We start from the raw sequence: 21,836 nt of genomic DNA, 5'->3' as shown, positions 1-21,836 counted from the left end.
CTTAGAAACTGTCGTATTTTGTGCAGTCGGGCTTTAAAATATTTTGCAAACAGATCTCAAGCAGAACTCCAGTTGTAAAAAACCAACTCTTTTCAGGGGCAAAGTGAGGGACACTGAAGGCATCAGAGAAATAGGTCCTGGATATATTAATAGACTTGGGTTCAAACTCTCCTATGTGAATTGCACATTGCATTTTGAGCAAGATACTTAAAAAGCAAACTCTGCTAAGTTATATAAGATATGCTGTTTCAGGGCTCTGACTCTATACATCTTTAATCAACAAGTAGGGATAACACTTTGCCCATAATGACTGTTTTTAGAAGGCAATGCACTGTCATGGAAATACCTGGTCTTTGAAGTTAAGTGGGGCTGTCTCTAAATCTGTATCCATCTTTTGCTAGTTTTATCACTGAGGTTAAGTTCCTTGATTGTCCCAAGCCTCAGTTCACTTCCATGTATAATAGAAATAATGATACCTATCTCATGTGTTGTTCTGAGGAGCAAATAAGACGTTTGCTTACACTTCTCCAAAGGTATTCAAGAGGGTCCTGACAAGTGTCATTGAGTCAGCTAGACCAGCCAACTTGTTAAAATACATACAATCTCAAGGCCCTACCTACAGAGATTTTGAATTAGTATGTCTTACCTTGGTCCTGGGAATTTGCTTTTAAGAAAATATCTCATATACCTAATGTAAATGATGAGTTAATGGGTGCAGCACACCAACATGGCACATGTATACATAAGTAACAAAGCTGCATGTTGTGCACTTGAACCCTAGAATTTAAAGTATAATAAAAAAATTAAAAAAAGAAAATATCTCAGATTATTCTGATGCCACCCTTTGAGGACTAGCATTTGGAAACCCCTGGACACCATTGCTTTTTAAGCATCTTGCTCAAAATGCAATGTGCAATTCACATACAGTACAATGCACAAATCTTCAGTGACTTTTAAGATATGTGTATACCTATGTGACTGCCACTCAGATCAACATATAGATTATTTCCATCACCCACACTGAGAAAAGTTTCTTCTGCTCATTCCCAGTCAATACTCCCTCATCCCCAGAGGTAACTACTCTTCTGACTTGCAGCACTATTGAGTGGATCTTCCTGTTCTTTTTTTTTTTTTCCAATTTCAGCTTTTATTTTATTTTATGCATGTGCTGTTTTGTTCCATCGAAGTAATACATGATGTTGAAGTTTGGAGTATGGATCCCATCACCAAAATAGTGATCATATACCCAACAGGTAGTTTTTCAACCCACACCTCCCGCCTTTCTTTCCTTCTACCCTCTATTAGTCTACAGTGTGTATTGTTCCTATTTCTATGTTCATGTGTGCTCAATGTTTAACTCCTACTTATAAGTGAGAACATGGGGTATTTGGTTTTCTGCTACTGCCTTAATTCACTTAGGATTATGGCCTCCAGCTAGCTCCATCCATGTTGCCACAAAGGACAGAATTCCATTCTTTTTATGGCTGCATAGTATTCCATGGTGTATATGAACAACATTTTCCTTATCCAATTTACCATTGATGGGCACGGGGTTGGTTACATGTCTCTGCTATTGTGAATAGCACAGCAATGAACATACAAGTCCATGTGTCTTTTTGGTATAATGATCTATTTTCCTTTGGGTACACCCAGTAATGAAATTGCTAGGTCAAATTGTAGCTGTGTTTTAAGTATTTGAGAAATTGCCAAACTGTTATCCACAGTGGCTAGACTAATTTACATTCTCATCAATTGTATATAAGTATTTCCTTTTCTCCATAGTCTCGCTAGCATCTGTTGCTTTTTGACTTTTTCATAATAGCCATTCTGCCAGGTGTGAGATGGTATCTCATTGCGGTTTTTATTTACATTTCCCTGATGGTCAGTGATGCTGAGCATTTTTTCATATGTGTGTAGGTAACTTGTATGTCTTCTTTTGAGAAGTGCGTGTTCATGTCCTTTGCCTGTTTTTAATGGGGTTATTTGTTTTGTGCTGGTTGATTTGCTTAAGTTCCCTATAGATTCCAGATATGCCTTTGTCAGATGCATAGTTTGTGAATATTTTCTCCAATTCTCTAGGTTCTCTGTTTATTCTGTTGATAATTTACTTGCTTTGAAGAAGCTCTTTAGTTTAATTAGGTTCTGCTTGTCTATTTTTGTTTTTGTTGCAATTGCTTTTCATTACTTAGCCAAAAATTATTTGCCAAGGCCAATGTCAAGAAGAGTATTTACTAGATTGTCTTCTAGGATTTTTATAGTTGGAGGTCATACATTTAAATATTTGATCTATTTTGAGTTAATTTTTGTATATGCTGAAATATAAGGGTCTGACTTCAGTCTTCTGCATATTGCTAGCCAGTTATCCCAGCACCATTTATTAAATACAGAGTCCTTTCCCCATTGCTTGTTTTGTCAGGCTTTGACTGTTCTTGAACTTCAAATAATGATAACATTTACTCTTTTGTTTCTGGCTGCTTTCATTTGACATTATGTCTTAAAGGGTCATCTATGCAGTTATGTGTATCAGTAGCAACTACAGTAAGTTTTTAACTACACATGGAAACATTAAATTTTCAAGCTAAAAGAGACTGTAAAAGTTATATAACAGGGATATTAGAGCTCCGGCTCAAATGTATACAAGGAATCAGGTAGAGAAAGCAAAAGAGTAAAGCAGGTAGTTTTAATGCAACTAGGGAGTGGTAGAACCATAGAAAACTAGAGTTGTTCCCCAGCTAAAGGAAGCAACCAGTATATACTAAGTTCTTGTTGGCTCTTGCTATGTGGGAACACGGGCAGAGTATGGCCAGATTTCCCAGCTTTTCAAGAGAAATTGGAAGTATGGATTGTTTTGTGGAATCCCCTGATGTTTAATCAACTTTAAGATAAGTACAGACAGATCAAAACATATCTGCAGGCTACATCGAGCCCATGGGTGATCAGTTTGCAATCTCTGACTAATTTAATCTCTCCACTTTTAGAGACGCATATAAGACTCAGAAAGAAAGGGGCTTATCCATGGTCACACAGAAATTTGAGAGCAGAGTTGAAAGCAGCTTAGCTTAATAGCTTAGAACAGAGAATATGAAGACAGATTTCCTGAGATGAAGTCCCATCACTGCAATTTACCAGCTATGTGACCTCTTGGCACATTATTTAGCCTTTCTGGGCCTCAGTTTTTTTCATCCATGAAATGGAAGGGGAAATGCTTACCTTACAGTGTTGTTGAGAGAACTGAATGAATATATGTAAAGAGCTTAGGATAGTACCTAGTGCAAAGTAAGTGCTATGGAAGTGTTAGCTTTGTTGTTGATGATGATAACGTTGTTATTCCCATAGATAATGCATGGGGACAGTAATATTATTTGTCATTTCTGAGGAGTTAATTTCTTCAGGAAAGATTGCCAATATATGATACTAGGACATTTCTAAATTGTGAGGCTTGATGTAAAAAGGGCATTTAAATGGTTCGTTAATGCAAATTCTACATTAATCAAAATATGTTCAAGTGATTGTCAGCTCAAAAATGAAAGGCAAAACTGACAATAGAAGAAACATGTTCAAATCTGTGTCTCTAATATGTGAAAAATATACTTTCTTTTGTGGAAAGTTGGACTTTAGTTCAAGCCAAAAAGAATTTTTATTAAATCTTAAGACATTTTGTACAAACAGTTTGTCAGAGATACAGGTATTTTACTTGGTAACGTAAGAGCTGCAGGAAATACAAACAGTATAATTCTAATACAAATTTTTATTGTATAGTGCTTTGGAATTTTTAAAGTCTCTTTCACAAATATGAAAATCCTAGTTTGTTAGAAATAGAAAGCACTTAGGAGATCTCCCAACATCCCTCATTTTCTAGATGAGGAAACACACCCAGAGAGATTGCTACATGCCCAGAATCACACAGCTAGGCTGTGGCAGAACAAGAATTTGGCTCCTGTAACTAGTCAGAAAATACTAATACAGGAAATAATTAGGTACTAACTGAGAACTACAATCAATGTGGCTGCATTTGCAACATTAGCACAGAATAGATAGAGGGTGAGTGGTGGGCTAAAAATCTCTCAAAAGGTTGCTTGGAAGAGGCAGCTTCTGTGGTAGGCCTAGAAAAAAGGATCAAATTTCTAAAGGTCGAAAGCCAGTCAGAGGGCATAGCCATGTAAAAAAGGTAGGGTGAAAGTGCCATGTGGGTGGCACAATGTAGAGACTAACAAGACTAGTAGTGTATAGGTAAAAGTGAAAGGAAGCCTTGCCAGAAAGGGAATATAGGGCTGCATTCTAGAGGGTTTTGAATACCAAATAAATAAACTTGCACATGAGGCCACAGCCAGGTACTAAGGCTCCTATTTTCCATAAAAGAAATGTGTACTCATATTTTTAAAATAATTCAACTGCTGCAGAAAAACGTAAATAAAAAGTAAAAGTCTCTTCAATCTCCACTACCCAGAGTCACCATGATTAACAGTTTCTGCTGAAACTTGCCAGAAAAGTCTCTAAGTAGTTCTTTTAAAATCACAATCTTTATTTTTTATACTGTTATCTACTGCTGTGGCCCTGATGTAGCACAGTGACTGCATTGCATTATAAATGGGTTATACAAATGCTGAAAGCAAAAAGTGCCCATGAGTACTGCCTAGCCTGCTTAAAGAGAACTGGAAAAAAGAAATCACTAAGTTCTCTCTAAAAATTTAGAAAACCGAAATGCCTTTTCACTTTTTGACAAATAATTCATCAGTGTAATCCTTCCCTTTTGCACATGCTGATAGAGTCAACTCTGCTGGCACCCATAAAGAACATACAAATGTCCCAGGAATCTGATGTGACTCCTCACTAATGATATTTTCTGCTTCAGTCTTTCAGCCAAGAAATAATCAGAAACTAAGAAGAGGCCTCTCTTTCTGTCAGGGGTACACACAAAGAATGCAGTTTTAGATAATCCAGTTCTGCTAAAAAATAAAACAGGGTAGTGACAAGAACAAAATAATTCAGAAATGGAGTGGAAGGAAAGGGGGAAATGGAATTTGGTTATGTAAATATTCTACAGGAAGAGATTGAGATAAAAGAGCTAAACCAAGAGGTCCATGCTGGGGTTAGCATGGGACATCTATGCCTGTTTAATACCTGACTCAAAGGTGAAGGAAAATTTAATCATTCTGAACATGAGGGAAATCACAGCCAGGATTACAGTGTTAAGAAAACATACGTTCAAAAGCTCTAGGAAACATTAAAAGAGAAGATCACCTGATAGATCATATTAAAAATCTACCAGGTGTTCCTGGGTGTGAGGGAGTATTAATGGATGCTAGGATCTTAGTAAATTAATAAAATATTTAGAGCAGTTAGAAATTGCCAGAATCACATATTTCTTGACCATGAACATATAAAATATTTGCTTTTTATTGTCATCTTTCTGCTAAAACTCAACTTTCTCTTTGAGTAGCTCTGTATTACATTTTATGTCTATGAACTTACACATTTCCTTCACGTACCCTAGGTTTTATCCAAACTGAACTGTTGCTTCCCCCATTCACAAGCTGAAGTTCCTAATCTCTTTGCTTTTGTTCTCATGATTTCTTTCATTGGAGATTGTATTAGTCTGTTCTGATGCTGCTAATAAAGACATTCCAGAGACTGGATAATTTATAAAGAAAAGAGGTTTAATTGACTCACAGTTCCACATGGCTGGGGAGGCCTCACAATCATGGCAGAAAGCAAGAAGGAGCAAAGTCACATCTTACATGGTGGCAGAGAAGAGAGAACTTGTGCAGGGGAACTCCCCACTATAAAACCATCAGATCTCATGAGACTTATTCACTATCATGAGAACAGCACTGGAAAGACCCACCCCCATGATTCAATTATCTCTGCCCAGGTCCATCCCACGACATGGGGGAGTTATGGGAGCTATAATTCAAAATAAGATTTGGGTGGGGAGACAGCCAAACTGCATCATTCCACCCCAGCCCCTCTCAAATATCATGTCCTTACATTTCAAAAGCAATCATGAGTTCCTAACAGTCCCCCAAAGTCTTTAATCATTTCAGTATTAACTCAAAAGTCCATAGTCCAAAGTCTCATCTGAGAGAAGGCAAGTTCCTTCCACCTGCGAGCCCATAAAATCAAAGCCAAGTTAGTTACTTTCTAGATACAGTGGGGGTACAGGCATCGGGTAGATACACCCACTCCAAATGGGAGAAATTGGCCAAAACAAAGGGGCTAGAGGCCCCATACAAGTCTGAAATCCAATAGGGCAGTCATGAAACCATAAAGTTCCAAAATGATCTCCTTTGACTCCATGTTTCAAATCCAGGGCACATTGATGCAAGAGGTGGGCTCCCACAGCCTTGGGTAGCTCCACCCCTGTGACTTTGCATGGCACAGCTCCCCTCCTGGTTGCTTTCATGGCTTGGTGTTGAGGGTCTGTGGCTTTTCCAGGTGTACCATGAAAACTGTTGGTGGATCTACCATTGTGTGGTCTGAGGGATGGTGGCCCTCTTCTCCCAGCTCCACTAGGCAGTCCCCCAGTGGAGACTCTGTGTGGGGGCTCCCACCTCTTATTTCCTTTCCACATTGCCTTAGCAGAGGTTCTTCATGAGGTCTCTGCCCCTACAGCAAACTTTTGCCTGGACATTCACATGTTTCTACACATCTTCTGAAATCTAAGCAGAGGTTCCCAAACCTCTATTCTTGACTTCTGTGTATCCACAGGCTCAACACCATGTGGAAGCTGCCAAGATCGGGGCTTGCACCCTCCAAAGCCACAGCCTGAGCTGTACCTTGGTCCCTTTTAGCCAGGGCTAGAGAAGCTGGGAAGCAGGACACCAGATCCTTAGGCTGCATACAACAGAGGGGCCCTGGCCCAGCCCACAAAACCATGTTTTCCTTCTAGGCCTTGAGGCCTGTGATAGGAGGGCCTTTAGCAAAGGCCTCTAACATGTCCTGGAGATATTTTCCCTATTGTCTTGGTGATTAACATTCAGCTCCTTGTTACTTATGCAAATTTATGCAGCAGGCTTGAATTTCTTCCCAGAAAAATTGGTTTTTCTTTTCTATTGCATCACCAGGCTGCAAATTTTCCAAACTTTTATGCTCTACTTCCTCTTGAATGCTTTGCCGCTTAGAAATTTCTTCTACCAGACACCCTAAATTCTCTCTCTCAAGTTCAAAGTTTCACAGATCTCTAGGGCAGGGGCAAAATTCCACCAGTTTGTTTGCTAAAACATAACAAGCGTCACCTTTAGTTCCCAAAAAGTTCCTCATCTCCATCTAAGACCACCACAGCCTGGACTTTAGTGTCCATATCACTGTCAGCATTTTGGTCAAAGCCATTCAGCAAGTCTCTAGGAAGTTCCAAACTTTCCCAAATCTTCCTGTCTTCTGAGCCATCCAAGTCTCTAGGAAATTCCAAACATTCCTACATTTTCCTATCTTCTTCTGAGCCTTCCAAACTATTCCAACCTCTGCCTGTTACACAGTTCCAAAGTCGCTTCCACATTTTCAGGTATCTTTACAGTAGCAGAGTTGCTTTTTTTTCTTCATCCATTCTAAATTCACCCTCATACTGGGATGATCAAATCTTACCCTTCTCTCAAATTCAAATTCAAATTCAAAAGCTCAACTCAAAAACCACCTCTTCTATTAAGCTTTCCAAAATTTCACCCCTCACTCCTCTCTACCACACCCCACCACATCCACAAGTTTTCTACCTTTGGAGGACTTTATCTTTATCTCTCACATAACATTTAGCACTGAGAGATTTCTGCATATTAATAGGAAAGTACATATTTTTCCTGTTCCACTGGCCTGTAAACTCCTTGAGAAAAAGCTCCAAGAGCATTCATCTTTGTATTCCTCACTCAGCATACGCATCACAAACACATACATCACACCCCCTCACACATACATACACCCACACGTGCATATAGACAACCACAGCACAGTGACTTTAACCACCTGAATACTCAATAAATATTTGAAGAAAGAAAGTGAGAAAGAAGAAATGTAGATTGACATTATGGAAAGCAAAATACAGATAGTCCCTGATTCATGATGGTTCAACACACGATTTTTTGACTTTACAATGATACAAAAGCAATATGCATTCAGTAGAAACCGTACTTCCTATACTCACACAATCATTCTGCTTTTCACTTTCAGTGCAATATTCAATAAATTACATGAGATATTCAACACTTTGTTATAAAACAGGCTTTGTATTAGATGATTTTGCCCAACTGTAGACTAATGTAAGTATTATGAGCACATTTGAGATAGGCTAGGCAAAGTTATGATGTTCCGTAGATTAGGTATGTTAAATGCATTTTCAACTTATGATATTTTCAACTTACAATGGCTTTACCAGGACATAACCCTATTGTAAGTCATAAGATAAGGAGCATCTACATATTGGAGCAATCATATTATGTTGAGTTTATATGGAAAAAATTGAGAAGAATTTTGCTTGAATGCACTAGATAAGCTGACATGAAAATCAATGACAATTTTTTCCAATGTCAATATGATTTTTATCATAAGCTACAACTCAGAAAATGCCTATTATTAAATACTAACATTATTTCTAATCCTCGCAGCAACTCAGTAATTACCCATTGTTATCTCCTATTTTCCAAGTGAGGAAAATGAGTTTCAGAGAATTTAAGCAACTTGGACAAGACCATACAACTAGCAAACAGCAGAGGTGGGAATTGAAACTAGTCCTGCCTTACTTCAAAGCTTGAGTTATTTCCATTAGCACATTTTTAAAGCACTTTAACAACTGATATCGTATTTGTAGCACACAGAAAAATGGCCAGTTTTGGTATTCTTTCTCCTCAGCACCACAGTCACTCCTACATCTTCCACTTCTATACTCTTACTGTCCTCTTCAGTCCCACTGAGGCTCTACCATCACTCCTTCAGCAGTCTGCAAACCTTTAAAGACCATATCACCCACTATGGACTAATTAAGACCTGTAGAGGTAAGCTTAAGCACTTAAAAGATAATGCTTCATTATTTTATCTAATTTTTAAAATGCTAAACTATAAAATTAAATTTTATCTTTCACTGACCAAAATGTACCTATGCTGAGGTTTTAAGCTCCTTTCTAGATTTCCTGATATTATCTTTCCTTCTCCTCGCCTTCTCCCCTACCCTCTCTTTCTCCCCATATCCCTCCCTCTTTTTTTCTCTCTCCCTTTCTCCGTCTCTCCATCTGTAGCCCCTCATCTCCCCGCTTCTCCCTCCATCTTGTCTTTCCCCATCTCTCCTGCTTTGCTGGTACCATCAGCTTAAACTTAGTCTGACTTGTGGGTGAGCCAGCATTGGTAGGCCTCAGAGAGTAAGAGGTCCAGGAAGTAGAGGAGAAGGACAGATCTCTACAATAAGTGCATCCCCAGAAGTGGGGTTATAGCAAAGTCCCGCATTCCGTGGTTAGGCTGTGATGGCAGTTTCCTCAGCCCTGGTGAGGAAACTAAGGCACCCTGGTGCCTTCACAAGGATTTAGTGAAATCAGAGCATTAAAATCATTAAGCATATCTGCTGCTAACACTAGGGGCCATATTGGGTCAACTTTATAAGGAAATCAAATATAAGGCCACTGACAAGGTGTAATCTGAAGGACACCAAAATGATATCTCTGACCAAGGGTATCTCTCCTAACAGAAGAGTCTTGAATGGATTGCAGTCTTTCAAAATATCCTATGAAAATGCACACACCCCCAAGAAAGATTTTTTAAAGTCTTACGAGTTAGTATTTCAGTAGGGCCTTACTTTCCCAGTGTGACAGCTGATCAAGCGGAAAAGCCTCCCAAGTATGGGATAAGAAATAAAGTGAGAAGGTTGTAAATTTTGTAAAGGGAGATGAGTGACAAATTTTGACTCCTGTGTGGGATAGACTCTGTTTCCATACCATTACTAGGTCCTCTGGGTCCTGGCCTTATGAGTAAAGAGAATTTTTGGTCAGCCTTCTAACTTCCAGAGAAATTGGGAACTCCTGCTGCCCCAGTGCTATATTATGGGGTGTTGTTGACAATGAAAAGTTTCAATCTGTACTAATCACATTATAGGTTAAATTTAAGAAAGTGTTGCAAGCTATAATGTAACCATAGGAATAATATGTTAAATAAAACACACACCAGGATGGGACTGCCCCCAAGGGGTGACTGGGCCTTGCGCCAGAGACCTGTAGGGTAAACTGTCCCATTGACTGTTTTTCAGAGTGGGAAAAGGAGGGACAGAAGCTGGAGTTGCTTAAAGATGCAGCCCAGCCAGCTTAGGGGAGGAAGACCCTGGGAGAGACCTAAAACATTTAGTTTGTATATTTGCTGACGAATGAGCCAGTGGAATGTACAAAGTAGAACTGCATTGCATTCAACCTTTTCTTTCCTTTTCTCCCTAAGCTAACAATCAGCATATGTAGCTTATTAACATAACTGAGCCTGAATATTTCTTATTAGTGTGTAGTCTTTTTATATCTGTTAAATGAGCATATTTGTCTCTTTTCTCCCTGAAATATTCATTTGCATAGTTAACAAAATCTCATTTACTTAAAATATTTTCATGACCGTTCTAAAGGATCCATACATTCCATCATATTGTAAATGTATGAAGAAGAATTACAGTGTAGGGGAAACATGATGAAAATTTGGATGTGATTACTTTCTTATTCTTACTTTCCTGTTCTCACTTAACTAATTCAGGATGCTGAAACCACTTTAGGCGTTTTGACAAAAGTCTGTGTAGCTCCCTTTTCCACCCAGAAAAGAATAATTCTCTATGCTTAGGCAGTTTGAACTTGTACTTAAGGACGGTGAATTCGGTCTTTGCTGTTTAGTGTAGGGGGTTGGGAAGGAAAGGTTTCTGTGTTTATACACTGAATAAATATTCCTGTAGGCAAGACACTTTTCAGTGCTTTAGTCCATGAACTTTTTAAACATCTATCTTGGCTGCTTCACAATTCCAATTTTAATCTTCTAATCTTCCTGCTCAGGTGCCTCCAGTCCTGATTCTAGAGTACTATCTGGAAACTAAACCATCTATATCCCAGCAAGGAAGAATAGATAAAAGTTCCCAAGTGGTGAAAAACCAATGCTGTAAAATCGATGCACTGTAGATTTCTTGGTATGAGACCCCTTTCTCAGCCTCTACACAACTCTAGCATGTTTACCTATTCAGTTTCCCAATTCACAGGTGATTAAAAAGAATAAATTAAAATGAGATTACTGCTGCTACAGCTTATTATTATTATTATTATTATTAACCTTTATTGGGTGTTATTAGCTGCCAGACACTGTGCTAAGCCTTTTTTCACACATTATTTCACTGAATTTTTGACAACCCTATAAAGTCAAATAATATTAATAACTTCATTTTACAGTTTCATAAACTAAGGTTTAGATTCTAACTATCAGAAGGATGAAGTAATTTGCCAAATTTGTATAGGGTAAGTATAGACAGGCATATAGGTATAACATGAAGGGCTATGTTACAACTTGATTGCAAAAGAGTATAAAAATATAAAGGAAAAGAAAATACAAGAAGTCGCAAAACATAGCAATTTGGAAGTTTTTAATTTGAAGACAGACCACTTTATACCTCTCAGTAGCTTTCAGAGGGCAACACTGTGTTACAACAGGGTAAACTAGCTGGTTTGTGTAAGTATGAATCCAAACCATTAAAACTGGATTAAATTATATGCAAAATCATTTCTTAAGAATGGACAAAGAGGTATAACATATGCTATAAATATTTCTCTGACTTTTTTAAATTGAAATACTCTTTATTAAATTTCAACTTGATGTCCAGTATTGAATCTTCAAACTCATTGTTACAGAAATTGCTAAACATTAGGAAAGAGTTTCAATTAATAGTTGTTCCCTAACTAAGCCCGTTACAAATTCAGTTGTTGGAAGTTCTCTTTTCTTTCTGGATAAAATAAATGTTAACTGTGTGTTTTGGCTTCTTGGAGGGCAGGAAGGCTTCAGTTATCTGAAAACTTCACATAAATAGATCACATCATCCCTGATGATGGTGGTATTTTTATATGTGTGGTGTTTCTAGAAAAATAAAACTTTGAAAGGTAAGGAAAGAATAAACTCGATTTGCAAAAGATTTTGTTTTTACTTTCAAAGCTTCTGCATTCAGATTCAGGTAGCCCAGTCTGTCAATTTGCTATGTTTTGGGCCTATTCCATCACTAGGGTTTATCCCATTATGCTGACTAATGCAGAACTGACCATTTGTAAAGGAGACATGGGACTGTGGTTGACATGATGCGTGATTTGAAATGGCCAAATGCAAACCTCAACCCCACTCCTTACTTCGATAAAAATAGTTGCCCCTAAGCCTTGCCTAAAATGGTCACATAGCCCATACCCAAGGCATAACTGTGATCTGGCATGAGAAGAGAAAGTGAGATTCTGAGCAGGGTTACTTCCCAAGAGGCCAGTCTTTAGTGAATGTCCTGAGTGCTACCTGGAGCACCTGATCAGTTCAGGGAAGCATGAGATCCTTGGTCCAGGACATTCAGAAAGAGCCAGGGACTCTGTAAGACTGCTATAAGTACCCACCAACACAATTGGTCTCCCTGACATTTGTACCCTTTTATACCTTTTCTAGATCTGTCCGTGGCAAATTTTCCAAGAAAACATTGCAAGGAAAAACCCTAGGGACTGAATAGGTAGTAAGCAAGGGAAGGGGCTGAGGGTTTGCAGGCTGTTCCCTGAGTGAGAAGTAAACAAATGGCCCAATTTGGACAGAGTAAGAGTAGGTTACATGAGACAGACATAAAAAATCACATCCCAAACCACTGTGGTCATTCAAAAATGTTTGCAACTTTTCACAAGGGCAGTGGTATTACTCACAACTTCCTGGCCAAATATTCATTAAAGTAACCAAGGACTGAGTACATGAAGCTGCTTCACATCAGCACAGCATCCTACTTTCCTTGCAGCTCTGAACTGTGAGGTACTGTCAAAAAACTCTTCCACACTTTAAAAAGCTATGTTAGAGGAGAGTTGGAATGTGTTCTGGGAGTGGGTGTGTTTGCTTGAGTTCAGTGTGTGCAGAAAAGGCAAGCCTCCACAGCCATTTACACATTTCCCTCCTCAGCGATGGGTACACAGACAGCCAAGCTCCTGGACTAAGTCTCTGAATGGTAACGTACATTTATAAAGATTATCTTCTTAACTATTTTGAGGCATTTTATAAATAATATGCATGTGTCTTCTGAGGGCATATATATATATATATATATATATATATATATATATATATATTTAGTCGACTTTTGCTTGTTTTCTCCTGAGGCTGGTCTTGTGTGGTTACTTATGTGGTATGATTTCTGAGGTGTCAGAAAGAGCTCCCTCCTACTTCCTACCACCCTAGTCACCCAAAAATATCTCTTGGGCTGGCCCACCACAGAGCCTAAAATTCCCACATTGCTCAAACATTTGATTTAGTCACTGAAAGCAGCTGTTAAAATCCAAATGTTACATTGGGATATTAGGCAGATATTCAAGATTAAAGACTATATAAAACAGAAAATAATATTAAAAAGTTGCTTTTGATATAATGTTAAGTTTCAAAGGATAAATGCAAAATGACATGCGCAGTTTGGGACAGATGCTGTTCTTAAAATGTCGTGGAGTCAGATCCAGCATATATACCCCAGCTCATGAACATAAGCCTATGGTAAAAGAAACCCAGCATTGTTGGGCAGATTTTGTTTTGATTTATGCTGAATGTGTGCTTTCCACAGTTTCTGATCCTCAGCTCCCACTCTCTTCGCAGTGTATCTGACACTTCCCCTTACTGAGCTCCGGAGGCTCCTTCTTGCCGAGCTCCGGAGGCTCCCAGTGACCTCTTGATAATCAGCCTTGGCGGGGCCCAAATACCACCCCTTGGAAAACTCACTGAGCCTGACATCTGCCTGTAAGCAGCTTTCAGGAAAGATCTCACAAACACCCACCCAATCTCTCTTGGTAGCAAATTGTCAAATCATACCCATTTCCTCAAAAGATGGTGGAGGACTTAGCAGCCTCCTATATTGTTCTGAAATTGGAGAATGAAGTTCGGCAGGCTCAAGTGCAGTGGCTGATGGAAGAAAATGCTGCTCTCCGGGCCCAGATCCCAGAGCTTCAGAAGTCCCAAGCAGCCAAGGAGGATGATCTACTCCGAAAGTCCTCAGAGGCCAAGGAGCCCCAGAAGCTCCCAGAGCACATGAATCCCCCAGCAGCCTGGGAGGCCCAAAAGACCCCAGAGTCCAAGGAACCCCAGAAGCCACCAGAGCCACAGGATCTTCTACCCTGGGAACCCCCAGCAGCCTGGGAACTCCAGGAGGCCCCAGCAGCCCCAGAGTCCCTGGCGCCTCCAGCAACCCAGGAGTCCCAGAAACGTCCAATGGCCCATGAGATCCCAACAGTCTTGGAGGGCCAGGGGCCTGCAAACACCCAGGATGCCACAATAGCCCAAGAGCCCAAGAATTCAGAATCCCAGGAGCCCCCAAATATTGAGAAGCCCCAGGAGGCACCAGAATACCAGGAAACTGCAGCACAGCTAGAGTTCCTTGAGCTTCCACCTCTCCAGGAGCCTCTGGAGCCTTCAAATGCCCAGGAATTCCTAGAACTCTCAGCAGCCCAGGAGTCCCTGGAGGGTCTAATAGTTGTGGAGACATAAGCAGCTTCAGAGTTTCCACAGGCCCCTATTGGGTTAGAGGCTACAGATTTCCCCCTGCAATACACTTTAACCTTCAGTGGAGATTCCCAGAAGCTTCCTGAGTTCCTGGTTCAGCTATATAGTTACATGAGAGTCAGAGGGCACCTGTATCCCACTGAAGCAGCCCTGGTGAGCTTTGTTGGCAATTGCTTCTCAGGTAGGGCAGGATGGTGGTTCCAGCTCTTACTGGATATCCAAAGCCCCTTACTGGAGCAATGTGAAAGTTTCATACCTGTGCTCCAGGATACTTTTGATAATCCAGAAAACATGAAAGATGCCAACCAGTGCATCCATCAACTCTGCCAAGGGGAGGGTCATGTAGCAACCCACTTCCACCTCATTGCTCAAGAGCTGAACTGGGATGAAAGCACTCTCTGGATCCAATTTCAAGAAGGTCTTGCCAGTTCTATATGAGATGAACTGTCTCACACAAGCCCAGCCACCAACCTATCTGATCTCATCACTCAGTGCATCAGCCTGGAAGAGAAGCCTGATCCCAATCCATTAGGGAAAAGTTCCTCTGCAGAGGGAGATAGACCTGAGAGTCCACCAGCTGAAAACCAACCTATGCAGGCTGCAATCAACTGCCCACACATCAGTGAAGCTGAATGGGTCCGTTGGCACAAAGGCCACTTATGCCTCTACTGTGGTTATCCTGGTCATTTTGCCAGAGATTGCCCTGTCAAGCCTCATCAGGCCCTGCAGGCGGGAAACATCCAGGCCTGCCAGTAAGGGGGACCCCAGGTGGGCCAATCTACAAATATGCGTCCCCCTCTCTTCCAATATCCATGTCTCATACACTATGGCTTACTGTTGAAATTCAACTGGGAAGACGACAATTCTTTGAGCAAGCAATGGTAGATTCAGGCTCCTACAGAAACAGCATTGATCATACTGTGGTTCTTCGAGAGAAGCTGCCCATCCGCAGTAATATCTTCCCTCTGATGCTGGAAACTGTCGACGGCCATCCACTTATTAATGGACCCATAACTAAGGAAACATCACCTGTCCAAGTTCAAATTGGAAACCATGTTGAAGAGCTCCAGTTTGACATTATTCATGCACCACGATACCCTCTGATTATTGGAATCCATTGGCTTGAGACACATGACCCAAACATAGAATGGAGTACCCGCACTGTGTCCTTTCTATCACTTTATTGTCACTACAATTGCTTCAGGCACAGGTGGAATAGAAGAAATCGTGATGAAATAATTTCTGGGTAGATCCTCTGTCCTAGTGACTGTTCCTGGCAACCTGTCTTCTGTTACCTCAGCTGTCATCAGCATTTGCTGCTCCCTGAATCTTCTACTGAACCTCTTGCTATGAACTAAGGCTACCTGTACAACGACTCTGCCTCTTAGATGATAGACTGAACCTGATGACTTTGAGCTGCTTTTTTTTTTTCACTAACTCTGCATGCCTCTATCTCAGAACTCTGCATCCTGTGGAACTGTTTTAATTACAATTATACTAACAATACACATGAGAATAGATATTAGAAACTAATAATGAAAAAGCATAGCTGTTAAACTGACTTGATTTTTTTCTTATCAATATTTTCTATATCACAAAAATGGCAACATCTTTTACATAAAGAAAATAAGTTTGTAAGTGATATTTCTTAAAAGAATCAATAAATATTAGCAATTTCTACTTGTGTTTGAGTTATTTCTTGGCTTAGCTAGAGGAAGAGATAACGAACCAGTACATTGGGAGGGAGAGAGGGAATTAGAAAATGTTCAATGTTTAGGGAGGCTCCTAAACATTCCGGGTGTAGTGATAGGTCTGCAGATGATGGAGAAATGATGTAGAGGGTAAGATGGAGAGAGTAGGGAATGGTTAGGGCTGAAAGTGAGAGTAGGGAATGGTTAGGGCTGAAAGTAAGTGAGGTATGGAGGGATTAGGGGAAAGGTAGAGGTAAGATTGAGAAGAGGGTTTGGGGGAGATTGGGAGGAGGTTGAAGAGGGTTTAGAGGAGGGTTGGGGTGCTGAGAGGTAGAATCTCCAGGTGAGGTGTGAGGAGTGGTCTAAGCAGAACCTAATGCTTTTCCTCTGTGTTTTCAGCTTTCCCTTAGGAGCCTCTCTCATTGAGGCTGCTAAAAGCGGACTCTTTCCCTCATTTAGACAAATGTAGACAAAATATCAAATAAATGATTATAACCCTAGAAGGTAATAGGGAAGGGGCTTACCATTCACTGGACCACTAATATGTTCAGCTACAATGTCAGACATTTAACACACATTAATCATCTCATTACTCCTCAGAACAATCCAGTGAAGTAGTTTGCTCCTGTTTTAGCAATGAGCAAACAGAATCCAAGCAAGGCTAATTCACTTGCCCAAAGCCGCACAGCTACTAAGTGATGAAGACCTGTTTGGCCTACAAAGCCTTTGCCCTTTCCCCTACAGCATGCCAACCTCCCTAATGCAGTGGTAAGAGCCAAACAAAATTATGGCAGCAGAGACCTAAGTGGGTCCCTTAAGTTTTCCCCTAAAACTGAGGGGAAAACTCAAAACAAAAACTTCTAAAGAGTTTGGCTAATAGTTCCATGTCCTATGCTTTGGTAGTACTTCCACTTCCCTGGTTCTCTTATTCTACTGCTAACCCTGTCATCACCCACCAAACTCCCTTTTTCATTTCTTGGAAATTTTTCGTTTGTATACCTAATGTCTCAGACCTCTTTCAGATTCCAAGGTGTTTTTAATGAGAGTTGGGAGTCCAGAACAGTTATCTACAGGACCTGTACATTACATAGCAGCACCACCCCTTGGACTGTCTACCTAGCCACTTCCATAACCCATCCAAATCCTCTGCAGCCTTAAATTCCACCTCTCCTAGTCCTCACTGGCCTTCCCTTCCTTTCCTGAACAGTCAAATGTACTTCGGCACTACAATTGCTTTGTGATACGTGGGGGTTCTTTCCCTAGGTACATGTCCTGTATTCCCCCCCTTCCACCCACACACATACATACTTAGCTTGGGTGAAGGAACAGAATGATCTACATCCCTACCCTGGACAGTTAAGTTTAACACAGTGTCTTATACATAAAAAGTTTGACATAGTGACTGATTCGATGACATTTTATTATCAGAGAAAGGGGCTTATTTGTATACTATATACAGGCTCTTCTTGCATTTTCTCCTACTCAGTTGCTCATCTTTATTCCTAAAACCAAACACTATTTGTCAATGTGGAATTAAAGAGAGAAAAAAAACTTTAAGCAACCATAAAGAAAAAATGCCTCTTATTGGTCAAATTACCCTGGACCTAGGAAGATCAACTGTGCTTGGTTTCCCTGGGACTGAGAGGAGTCATGGGACATAGGGCTTTCTGCACCAAAACTGGGACAGTGCTAGACAGACTGAGACGGTTGGTCAACCTACCTGGACTCTACATTTTTCTATCTGGCTACAGAGGCTTATTTAATTAGAGTACAATTCTTTATTTTACAAACAGGAATAATTATCTAATCACAGAATCACAGATGCTGTATGTTGAAAAAGACTCAATAAGCTCTTGTCTTAATTTTACAGATTAATGAGCTGAGGACCAGAGAAAGGAAAGTCACTTAACAAAGCTCAGTGTACCCCTACCTATTGTTTTTAAATCCTTTGCTCTCTTTTCACCGTGATCCACAATTCTAACCCAAGAGTTAAAAATCAAGTCTGTGGCTACCATTCAGTCAGGTACTGTGGACAGTATTTAAAGTATAACATGAGAGGTTTAAATGTGGTCAAGAACAAAAAAATTAGCAGGCGTTACACAGCTAGCATAGATAGCCAAATGCTAAGTTATGTGATGGCAACAAATATACTAAACTGAAACATACCAGCTAATGAGACTAATAAAAATTTCCATTTAGTGAGCACTTGCTCTTTGCCAGATATTGTGTTGGGCCATTTAGGTCTTTTCAACTGTCTGCAAAGTAGATATTGTTAGCCCCATTGTACAAATCAAATGATTGAAGTCCACTGAAGTGAGGTTACTTGCCAGAGGTCACACTGCTAGGAATTGATGGATTCTAAAAACAAACTCTGATCTGTCTCATTCCAAAGCTGGAGTGTCATCCAACGTACCACACTGCTTCTCAGTATGAACGACCTTTACTCTATTAACCACCTTAATAATATTGATTCACTAGACATGAGTGCTAGTACCCTAGAAAAGATTTTAATTTATTAAATTAATCATTACTTTACTCACTCAACAAGCATTTATGGAATGCCTTCTATGCATCAGAGACAGGCAGGAGAGAAGAGGAGGGAAAAGAGAGAGACAGAAAAGGAAAAATATAACTAAAGCATGACTCATTGTTTTTGCTCTGACCACAATTTAAAAGGGGAAGCCGTTGGGTAGTGCAGCACTGTGACATACAAAGGAGAGAACACTAATTCTGCTTGAACTGAAGTGGTGCATTTTGAGCTGGTTCCTGGAGAAACCTCATTGGAAGCAAGAGGAAAGGCAGGGCTTCCTAGGTTTAGTATGGTGCAAACGAAAAATCAAGCTGGAGGGAAAAAGCAAGGTGTCTTCAGAAATGATAGTTCTATGTCACTGGAGAGTAAAGATGTGTGTGTGTGTGTGTGTGTGTGTGTGTGTAGGGTGGAGGTGAGGAGATGAAGCTTTAGGTTAAAGACATTATCTATTAATAGCTAAGGAGTTTAAACTTTATCCTGTGAGTGATTTAGACTAAGATATTTGTTTTTCTTTCTTTTTTTCTGTTGTAGATATGATTGTATTTTTCTCTTCTGCTATGAAATACTGCATACTTATTTCAACAAATTCATATGTATCAGGACTTTATAACATAAAAATTGAAGGTTGGCCCCTTTCTCTTTCCCCATCTCATAAACTCAGAGTAGGAAAGAAACATGATTACTTTGTATTTTAATAATTTTATGAGAATATCAAAAATGATAAAAAAGTAAGCGATAAAGTGTGCCTATTCTTTTTATCTTCTTAGATTTGATGAAGTTGAGTTCAAACCATCAAAAGCAAAATATTAAAAGTAAATTAAGCTCAACTTTCATCAAGTATTTATTTTGAGGGCTTACTATAAGCAAGGCACTGAAGTACACATAAACATATGCAGGACAACATTCCTACCATCAATGATTTTACAATCTAGTAATGGACAAAGGATCATGAATAATAAGAAACTACCATTTCATTTGGGCCTCATCAGTTTCAAACACTTTAAAGAGTCTCTAAATGAAGTTGTTTTTAAAAAATAAATATTTTGTAATATTTGGCACAGATGAAAACAGTCCCCTCTTTAGCTAACTTTTCTAAGTTGACACTTTAAGAAGAAAATGATGTCTATGTATTTTTGTACTCTCCCTTTCTGGTTTGCTTTTTTAAACAAATATTTTGTAGTTTATGATATTAAAGTGTGCCTGGAATATTTATGGTCAGTCTGTAGAAGGATTTACATGTGTTTCAGTTCATAAAGTACCTGTATAAGTCTGTTTTTAAAAGGTTTTGTAGGAATAGATAATTTTTAAAATTCTTAATGCAGTAAATTTTGATATCTAACATTCTACAAGATATCAAATATTGAATGACAAGAACAATATAGGGATCAAAGTACTAGGGATCAAGATATTAAGATTAAACTCCTAGGTTTGCCACTTACTAGCTGTACAACCTACTTCATTTAATAAATGAGGATAATAATATTTGCTTTCTCTACCCAGCAAAGTTCACAAAAGCATCAAATGAGAAAACTCATGATAAAAAGCATTTTGAAAATTGACAATGCTGTATAAATAAGAGATATCATTATAATAACTGATCTTTGTTAAAGTGACCACAAGCATCTTGAAAATACCAAAATGCCTGTTTAAATTTATTTCAACTCCACAGAAATCTATACCTAGTAAATACCTCCTATATGTCAGGTACTCTTTATTGTCAATCAAAGCAAGATTCAATTAGGATTTATATAATTATCATATTGAGTAGTTTTTTAGTATTCCTACAGTCAAAGCCCTGGCACATATAACAGCAGTCTCCCAGAATACTTTACGATCTAAAATGCCAATTTCTTATTGGGGCATGACAACTAGATGTTAACTTACTCTAACTGGTCTGAACTTATTGTTTTTTTTTTAAATCTATTTAGCACAACATAGAGAAAACATGTCAGCACAGACTAATTTGTGTGTTCCCATCGATAAAAATAACTTTAAAAATTAAAACTCACCGTTATCTTTTTCACTTATAGTTTTCTAAGTAAAAATAATTGAAAGTTAAAAGGTCAAACCATACTGGCCTCTAAATAAATCACAATGTCTGCAGGGAACAATTGCCATCATCATTTAACATGACTAACAGGATCTCACCTCGGTTATTATTTTGCCTCAAAGCGATTCAGATGTGTGAGAAAGTTTGGTGAAGGGTTTTAGTCTCGAGAATGTGGAACATATTCAAACTAGGTCTGTAGAGAAGTGGGGGAGGGTAACAAATGCCAACAGTAGTCAACTAAATGCATTTGACTTGGCTCAAATGTACTATTATGTATTCCAATACAGATGAAAATGGAATACGGCACAGAAACAGAATGGCCATGTGTGCACAAGACATCTGGCAACCTAAATTTCACTTAAGTAAAAGAAAGCATGAAATTTTGTAACCACAAAGAGCAGAATGTCTGAAATGCTATAGCTCAGTTCACTGCTTTTCTTAGTCTTTCACATTGCATTTTTCCTGTCAGTTACACCACAGATACCACATAATAGTCTGCAAGTGAATCAACTGCACTACCAGTGAAGTTCTGATTATTAGAAGAAAAGCTGGCTGAAGACCAGTAAATTAAAGGAATTCCCAAACAGCTAAATACCAAATATTATCCTTAAAATTTCTAATTAAAAATTGCAATAAGAAGCATTTCTCCTCACTGATTTTCCATAAGGGGGAAAAAGAGTGGGTCAGAAAGCCTTACACTCATTTAATAACTGTGAAAAGCCTTTTTTGAACAATAAAGATACTATTTTACAGAGGAAGAATGGACAGACAGACAAGAGCTAAGTAACTTTAATCAGACTACATGATGAAGTCCAGTGAAGAGCAGAGGAACAATCAGGATTCCTAGATTTTAGTTTTAGTTTTTAACTTGCCCTAT

General features: G+C 39.2%; 2 protein-coding genes across 4 annotated transcripts in view; one reads left to right on the top strand and one right to left on the bottom strand.

The window, feature by feature from the left end:
- Nucleotides 1-21,095, bottom strand: part of LPAR4 (lysophosphatidic acid receptor 4) — a 106,004-nt gene extending 84,909 nt beyond the window's left edge. The window contains exon 1 of the mRNA XM_009439288.5: nucleotides 21,058-21,095. The gene's annotated coding sequence lies outside the window, so the exon portion shown is untranslated. The remainder of the gene's footprint in view (nucleotides 1-21,057) is intronic.
- Nucleotides 12,904-21,836, top strand: part of RTL3 (retrotransposon Gag like 3) — a 56,334-nt gene continuing 47,401 nt past the window's right edge. Inside the window, exons 1-2 of one of the 3 annotated variants that reach the window (XM_063804898.1) lie at nucleotides 12,904-12,963; nucleotides 13,789-16,366. In XM_063804898.1, coding sequence (XP_063660968.1) covers nucleotides 14,017-14,673 — 657 coding nt within the window. In that variant the 5' untranslated portion in view covers nucleotides 12,904-12,963; nucleotides 13,789-14,016 and the 3' untranslated portion in view covers nucleotides 14,674-16,366. Of the gene's footprint in view, nucleotides 12,964-13,064; nucleotides 13,154-13,788; nucleotides 16,367-21,836 lie in introns of those variants that run through there. The other 2 variants (XM_016943036.3, XR_010154909.1) reach the window with 2 other exon arrangements.

This window comes from Pan troglodytes, chromosome X, assembly GCF_028858775.2.
Source record: "Pan troglodytes isolate AG18354 chromosome X, NHGRI_mPanTro3-v2.0_pri, whole genome shotgun sequence".
Taxonomy (NCBI): domain Eukaryota; kingdom Metazoa; phylum Chordata; class Mammalia; order Primates; family Hominidae; genus Pan; species Pan troglodytes.
The sequence above is the reverse complement of the archived record's forward strand: the minus strand, read 5'-3'. Positions and strand labels throughout refer to the sequence as shown.